Consider the following 8,731-nt stretch of genomic DNA (forward strand, 5'->3'; position numbering starts at 1 on the left):
GAGAGTGTTTTGTTTCTTGCTGTTGTCAAGATTCATTAATTTGTCAAAGTTTATAAGTATAAAGTTTATAAGTTCTAACTACTTTGTGCCATGAATAAAATCTACATTCCTGAGATGGGAAAATGTGTTTTATTAATTTTTCCATTTTGTAAAAAATTACCCTAAATGCCCACTGTCGCAAATTTGCAACATACCAAAATTACCCTAAATGCCTGTTGTCGCAAATTTGCAACATACCAAAATTTCTATTTATTTGTTGTGCAAAAGTGAAATTGATAATCTCAACATTATTTACCATCTACTTAAAGTCAAAAACACACAGAATTTTTTTTTTTATATACAGCTTTATAAATTCAGGCGTATATTTGCAGGCTATTTACTAATATTATTTAATAGTAAAAGATAATTTTGAATTAAGAGTATTGATGGATCTTATTGTAAACTGGAACATTGATCTTTTTAAATGTATTATCTTATAAAAGGGAACGTATTGTAAAGTGAAGTGTCAGGCTTGATTTCCTAGTTCAATGACCAGCTTTACCCTCATTCTGGGAAACAGTATCAACAAGAATTTGCCTTATCTCAGAAGACTAACCTAAAAACAACTGAGCAAAGGGCAAAAGAAGAATTGAGGACTGGAATTTTTTTTTTGTAAAACAATATTGTATACTTTTACCTATTCACTATGTCTGCATTTTTTTATTAAAGTGTATGGTGACTAAGGAATGGACATGTTCAGTTAGTTTTGACGTGGCCATGACATAGTAAGTCGTGGGAATGTCATAGTGTGGGAACGACATCCTTATCTCGTAGCCACCAGTTTAATGGCGCTAACGGCAAATCCCTTCTTGCACTGTCCTCATTTTGATTTCGGCAAATCAGAGTGTATGCAAACAAGGTGATTATTGTTCATGAGTCCAACATTCAGCCACGTAAGAAAACATGCAATCTACCTAGTTGTAGTCTACTGTGTGATTTAAACTCGTGTCCCGGCTACATTGAGTCATTTTGTCCAACTCCATTTCCCACAATTCCTAAGTAATGTGCCCATAATTTCTACACAGCTGCTAGCTGACGAGAAAATAAAGCGCTATTTTCAAGTGATCCACGAAAACCCCAAACGAGCCTGCAAGGAAGAATCGACAGAAGCAATTTTACCTAATCAAAGTAAGGGAAAAACAAAAAGGAAAAGAATGATCCCAAATAACCAATGAGAACAAAGGAAACCTGACAAGGGGAGCACATGGCAGGATCACATGAGGGCCAGGGAATCACATGACATGACAGGAAACATGACTGTGACAGACTGCAAATTAAGGCCCTGTCCCAAATGGCGCACTTCATGTGGACTTTCGGTCTCGTGGACTTAAATTGCGCGTACTCGCCGAGTCTACGAGTCCGTAGGCCGTCCTATTCAGCATTTTAACGCTCTGAAGTGTGCTCAGCAGCGCCCCTTTTTTACCCTTGAAGCTTGATTAGCATGTTGCTAGCTTTATTAGCATGTTGCTAGCATGATGCTAGCTTTATTAGCATGTTGGTAGCGTAATGCTAGCATGATTAGCATGTTGCTAGCATGATGCTAGCTTGATTAGCATGTTGCTAGCATGATGCTAGCATGATTAGCATGTTTTGCTAGCATGTTTTTAGCAAGATGCTGTTGCCAGGTGTTGCTAGGGTGTTCTGGGTGGTTGCTATGGTGTTGCTAGGCAGTTGCTAAGGTGTTCTGGGTGGTTGCTAGGCAGTTGCTAGGGTATCTTCCATGAAGCCCGCATAGATGCAGGCTCCACACACTTTAACTACCCAGGAAGCCTTGTGAAAGGCCAATCAGACAACGGATGGGAGGAGATTTTGCTTACGGATAATTGTTGACAGTTTATACAAACATTATGGTCATCGACCAGTGGTTGATGTCTCAAACATAATAATAGTGCGTTGAACAATACGATCACATTATGATTAATTAAATAAATAAAACCGAATGTCAGGGTCAGAATGTCAGGGCTTTACTGAGGCATATGTAAACATAGTATGAATATTGAAACCTGTAAATTCATCTAAAACTCATGCACATTTTCATTGTGTTAAAATTGTAATCTTAGTTCAACTGTATGTATTATTATGTACAACTGAACAAAAATGTGATTTCTCCTGTCCAACAACAACCAGACCGTTATTTCCGGCTTGACAATCAAGTCTGTCCCAAAAATATCTCTCAATGGACTCGCGCCAAGGGCCCTATAGGTCTGCACTACATGACGTCACCAAAGTGTGGACTCTGAGGAAGTCCACAAGTCAGGAGTGTGCCATTTGGGACAGGGCCTAAGACATGAAACAAAACCAAAATAAGAAGTGACAATCTTTAATACTTTTAGAGTTACAGGCACATAAACTTTGGTAAACTACTAATTATGGCACTCATAAAAGTTCAATTGTGTTGGAAAAAAAAGAGATACTTTTAACATTATTTGTTCTTCAGGAAATGTGTGACCATTGAAAACGTGTAGCAATTTACTCATAGAGCTGCATTAACATCCCTAAATCTCTGAAAATTAACCATGTTGGGCCTTAAAAATTAAGAATCCAAAAGAAAAGTTTGTTAAGAAACAGAATCTAGAAGGATATTAAGATATCATTAATATGAGTTACAGGCATGCAAACTTTTGGAAAAAAAAAAGTTTTTTTTTTTGAACTGTCTTTTTTTTTGAAAACTTTTTCCCATTTTTGAACTGTCACCATTGGCATAATGCAACAAAGATAGCTAAAGTCAACAGATTTAACTAATAGAGCTACCAATTACTTCCCTACTATAACACTAGTTTTCCCTTATTATAAGTAAGTGCTCGGTCCCAGTTTCTTATCCACTGACAATGGAACAGTGAATTTCCTCCCAGCCTTTGGTACATGCATTGGTCTTCTTACATGTACACGATCTCCACACTTGAAGGCTGGTGGTTTAGCTCCACGTTTCTGATCTGTGAACTGTTTAATCTTTTGTTGAACCCGCTGGACGCAGTCACTGTTATGTACGCTGTACTTATTATGCGTATTGTGTGTGGGTAGTCTTTTGTTGTGTATGTGTTTGTGTGTCTTTGAGTTTCAGATTTTCATTGGATCCACAGCCTGTCAGTCTTCATTAAGGAAGATGAGGTCCCGGTTCACTCTGCCAATCACATTACGCTTCCCTCTTCAAATACCCTTAATAATCATCGCATGTAATCCTGCTAACGGCTATTTTAAATACATATTTCGTTTCATATACCATAAATAACACTAGTGTTTAGGAATATTTATCGATATTTAAATATGTACGCTAAACACTGGGATTCACAGAAACTTAGTTCTGTTTTGACACTTTACACACGTTATGCGTCCCTTATTATTTAAATGAGTAAAGTGAAATAAATAATGATAAATAATAATAGTTTGCCTACAATTTTAGTTCCCATAAATTGTTTAGTAGTTACTTTTTCCATGTCATCTTTAAATGTCTATGGTACATATGTTTTTTTCAAACACACTAACTGTACTTATGCATTCTCCGTTTAAAATAAGTTATTTCCAACAATGGCTAACAACATGAAGAATGGGATTAGTAAAATAAAAATAGTAAAATAAAATAAATTATAACTATTTATTATTTATGTAAATATTATTTACTGTGCATGAAAATATTATTCTTTTATTACTGATGGCTTAAAAGCACTGATGAACTAAAGTACATATAAAATGCACATAATTCAGTTGTTATATATTCAAAGAGTTTGTGCAGCAAGCAATGCATAAAAAGTAATTTAAAAAGTGCATTTGTAAAAGTTAACACTAAACATTACTGGTATTGATTCTAATTAGATAGATTTATATAGACGCTCCCTGGTCAATTTTATACATTTCTAAAAGTGAACAACCATCCTCTGGTCATTTGAATATATATCTAAAAATCAACAATTATAACAAAGTGGCTGAAAAAACGTTTAACTAATTTTTGTATTTTTTTTTTACCTTCTAATGAAAAAAAAAAAAAAAGAGAATCTATTTACAGACACAATATGTGTTTCTCACAGAACACACGTTACTCTGGCTTCTTTGCCCTAGCCTTTACAAAAGGCCCGTTTTCATAGTTTGTCAGGAGACATGCTACAGCATATCGCTGATTAATGTTATCAAAAAACCGAAGTGGAGTCTCTGTGTCAAAGAACTTGTGTCTGTTTGTCACTGACGACACCAGCGTACAGAGGAGAGCTAAATGTAGCCCTTCGAGAGTACAGTGGGACTTGTATGCTGAGAACATTTCACAAGAGGTGATTTAGGACACTCAGCTCCGTGCAGTCCAGGATGACTGTAGTGTCTGCATATTCCTTAATAATTATTTAAAAAAAGTCATTTTTGGTTTCGGTTTTCAGCCAAGTGCATCCAGAATGTTCTTTGTCCACATTAATGAAATGCAGGCTAATGACCGTTATAATTATAATAATATAATAGAAAAAAAAGTTTCGAGAGTAATCATATTAGCATATTGCAGTGGACTCATGAATGTTATGCTCTGTTATCAAATGCAAAACAGGACAGAAGATGTAATTACTTACAGTAAAGGGAGACAGTTGGCGTCAAATCAGCCCCGACAATCAAGATGTTGAAATGGTTGTAAAGGTAAAACATAATGTACTGACTTTAGATAACAGTGACTCAACAAATACAGACTCAACAATAAAGGTTTTGATTGACTTTATTGTTGGGATTATTTTTAAATTATTTTATTTACATGAACTGTTTCTTATCCCTTTACAAAGGGAAGGACAGTACTGAAGAAAAGAGCAATACATTCACCTGATCATGACCAAACACAAGTATTTCCAAGTTAGTTTTTTTTTTTTTTTTTTTTTAAACCTCAAAAATAAAATGAATAATAAAATTACATTTTGAAATAAAACACTGAATGGTTGTCTGTGTTAAAGTATGATTCAGTTCAATATTAATACCACTGCATTAAATTTGCTTATTTAAAACATTTCAAAAATACATATTTTAATATTCTAGTTATTGTCCTTATGGTCCTCTAGTCAAATATTACATACAGGCATTCATTATCTGTATGACTACATGACTGAACATGACACTTCTGAACCCAAGAGAGAGACACCAATTGAGATTTCAGTTCCCAGGAATTTTACCTCCAGTCCACCCAGGCCAAAAGATGCAAAAGATGTTTGGTGACAACTGGGCCAGCTTTTGCTGAAACACTTCCAACTTCAGCATGAGCCATCACTGATCTCCACCAGTCGAACTTGCTTCAGCACCAGCCGAAGCATTCGGGCCTTTGGCTTCTGCCTCTAATATATTCAATTCAGCGGCTGCACGACCCACTCCTGCTTCTGCAAAGACTCCAGCCTTGGGAATTATGTGTCCTGGTTTGTCTTCTAAACCTACTAAATATTTTCCACGTTTCGCATATTTGCCTTTTTTACTGGTGTTTTTTTGGTCTGTCAAATGTGTCGATGATGTTTATGGTGACCAGTTTCCTTTTTGATTTCCCAAATAAACCACAGTAGACGTGAGTGAATTCATATGAGTGTTGTTATTCTGTTTCAAATATCATACATTACAGATGGATTATTTTGCAATCCTGACATAAATTAAGAAATGAATGTCACTGCAACCTAGTTTTATCATAAACAGTGGTCAAATATCAAAGCTGGAGTCTTTAATCTTTCTAATGATACTCAAGTTTGTCCAGATCAAGTAAGAGTGTGATGTTTTAAAATGCAGTGAGTGTTTAACAACAATAATCTGAGGCCATTTGCGATCTTTGCCTATAAAGGGGTTAAATATCTATATCTAAAACACAAAACCACCACACAATAGCAGAGGACAGCACTCATAGACTCATTCTGCTCTATAAAATAATTATTTGCATTTGAAATCATATTTAAACTTTATAAAAATCATTAAAATAACATTACAAATGTCTTCGTTTATTTTCAACTATCTATATCTACAATTGAAGACCAACTGAAGAGGTGAATTTTGACAAAGTCATTTGTAATGTTATTTTAATGATTTTTATAAAGTTTAAATATGATTTCAAATGCAATTAATTATTTTATAGAGCAGAATGAGCCTATGAGTGCTGTCCTCTGCTATTGTGTGGTGGTTTTGTGTTTTAGATATAGATATTTAACAAAACACTTGAGTCTCACGTGATATTGATGTTTGTCTCAGTGCTGAAACTCTTTATACAAACTTACATGTATAGACAGCTAGGACCTATGAGTATAGTGTCCCATACAGACTTTTATACAGTAATCTATTGCACATTTCAAACACACATTAGTCCTCATTAATACAAGTTAATATGTTAATGATTCTTCATGATTTTCATCTTAAATCATACGCTAAAGGTTAAGAATTATTGGAATCACATTCTGCAAAGCTCCTGTTATCTTAAGGGAAACAGTAGGAAACCACTGAAAGTGCTGTGGTTATTGACGTTATCATATATCCTCCTGCCAGACCAAAGTCTCACATAGACAACATCTCCAACCTCCAGGATCAACACAACTCCATTAGAGGAGTTTAAGTCACCCTGAGGCTGATGAGCATATGCTATAACCACACGCTCTTCATTCTTATAAATGGATGCAGCTGCTGAAGTTGGGCCATGACCAAATACAGTGACTCTGAACATGTACGCTCCTTTCAGTGGGGCTGTGAAAACACCTAAATCAAATAACAAGAGATACAGAATCAGATGTTTCCTGTATGATTGCTTAATTACCAAACACACTGTGTAATAGTTTTGAAAGATGGCAGATGATTTCAGGCTACATATACATGACAATGATTTCCTAAAAACAGACAATTTTTTTTCTTCACGTTTTTCGCGTACCGGCAACAACGTTGTCAAAACGATCCCCGTTCACACAGATCCGGGGAAAAGCTTTAAAACGCTGTATTCTGCTGCCAGGCCAGTAGTTGGCGATGTCTTTTTGTAAAGAAACACTACGGATATAGTAGTAGACTATAGACTGATCATGTAATACGCATGTGCATGACATCACCATTTTCACAAATTTACGATTTTTGTAGTTTACACTGAGACGATAACAGTATTGTTTCCAAAAAATTGCACTTTGAAGTTTTATCACTCATTTCATTGATAATTACCTGTAATTGGGTTGTAGGCGTTCCCTATGTTTGTGATGACGCTCCTGTAGGTTAGTGTGATTTCAGTGGTAAAAGGACCAATATATCCACTGCCAGATTGCATCAGTGCAGCTGAAAAAGCTATTTCTCTGTCTGTTATTGAAAAACATAATAAATATTGTGATATATATTACACTATTACACTGAGAATGTATAGACTGAATTTAACATCATTAAAGGCACACTTTCAACATCATTCAGGCACACTCTCACCTCTATTTTCCTTTCTCAACTCCTCCACTTGACCCAGAGTAAGATTAGACATTTCTGTGAAGGAATATAGATTATGTTTAATGACATTCACACATTATACACTTACACTAACATTTACACTATGAAATGTGCAAGAATTAATGTTTTGGTGAGGTACCATCATTTTTCTTGTTCATCTCTTCCCTCAGTCTTGTCTCTAAAGCTCTGATGTTGGCGGTCAGTTCTCTGTTAATGGCTTTCTGCTCTGTAACGGTGGCGGTCAGTTCTCTGATGTTCACTTTCTGCTCTGTAACGGTGGCGGTCAGTTCTCTGATGTTCACTTTCTGCTCTGTAACGGTGGCGGTCAGTTCTCTCAGCGCTGCATGGATGTCACTGAAGCACAGATGGCAGTTTTGTTGGCTGTCAGTTGAAGCTTCATCTCTCAAAGTGTCTGTTTGAGGTGGATTCTGTCTTCCGTCCTCAGATCTGAGCTGTTGACTGATCTCATTCTCATTGAGTCCTCCATCTACCTGATGCTGTACGACACACACAAAGGTTTCCAACAGCAGCAGTAAACATACTAAACCCTTCATTCTTCACTGATGTTTCCAGCTCTTGCTCTGTCATCCTCACAGCCTCTCATGTTCTTTTTATAGTGTCCTGATTTACTGTCTTTTGTACATGATTAACATTTGCTCCAGAAACATTAGTTCAAGTTAATTGTTAATCATAATCAAAGGGATGTTCCGGGTTCAGTAGATGTTTATCTCTATTCATAACATTTGTTGATCTAAACAGAAAATAACTTTAACTCGTCTCTGTTTTTTTGTTTGTTTATATATATATATATATTAGGGTGGCCCTTAAAGGCACAATATGTCACTTTTTTGCTTTAAAATGAGCAAAAATCACTATATCTATGTTATATATATTTTTTAGTTGTGTACTTACATTATCCCGACTGTTTCCAACAACTTTCAAACCAGGAGAAATTTTAATTAAATTTTTCTTTATTTCCGTTTTGTCGCAGTCAATGGCGTCATATCCGCGGCGTTGTCCCTGGTTTCCGCTCGTACTGCCATGGTAACCAGAGCTATGAGCAGAACCCTCTGATTAACCAAAGCGACAGACGCAGACAACTGTGGAGTTCGCAATGTCTATTTGCACGCTGTTGTTGTTTCGTTCAAACATTACGGACCATGGCAAGCAGACTTTGGATAAAAAAGTAGAACTAAAACGAGAATCAATATCAGCGCGGTGTTTTCGAGATGCCTAGAGCTCCCATAGACAGTATATAAACGAGAGCTCCACGTCCGAGACTTCGACCGCTTCTACATGT

General features: G+C 36.0%; 1 protein-coding gene across 1 annotated transcript; it reads right to left on the reverse strand.

The window, feature by feature from the left end:
* Window positions 1–6,196: 6,196 nt before the first annotated feature.
* On the reverse strand, window positions 6,197–7,994 carry LOC307157404 (uncharacterized protein). Its single transcript, XM_079869335.1, has 3 exons — window positions 7,571–7,994; window positions 7,162–7,293; window positions 6,197–6,714 (listed from the first exon to the last, which is right to left on the reverse strand). The coding sequence occupies exons 1-3, from the start codon at window positions 7,983–7,985 to the stop codon at window positions 6,434–6,436; spliced, it is 828 nt and encodes a 275-aa protein (XP_079725461.1). The 5' UTR covers window positions 7,986–7,994; the 3' UTR covers window positions 6,197–6,433.
* Window positions 7,995–8,731: the final 737 nt, after the last annotated feature.

Source organism: Squalius cephalus (genome assembly GCF_949319135.1).
Source record: "Squalius cephalus genome assembly, chromosome: 4".
In the NCBI taxonomy this organism is placed as follows: domain Eukaryota; kingdom Metazoa; phylum Chordata; class Actinopteri; order Cypriniformes; family Leuciscidae; genus Squalius; species Squalius cephalus.

Coding starts and splice junctions, on each gene's coding strand:
- LOC307157404 (XM_079869335.1), bottom strand. CDS start 7,985: ATGAAGGGTTTAGTATGTTTACTGCTGCTGTTGGAAACCTTTGTGTGT. Junction 7,294..7,570: donor GATGAACAAGAAAAATGATG/GTACCTCACCAA, acceptor TTTCAATAACAG/ACAGAGAAATAGCTTTTTCA. Junction 6,715..7,161: donor CGCCTACAACCCAATTACAG/GTAATTATCAAT, acceptor TATTTGATTTAG/GTGTTTTCACAGCCCCACTG.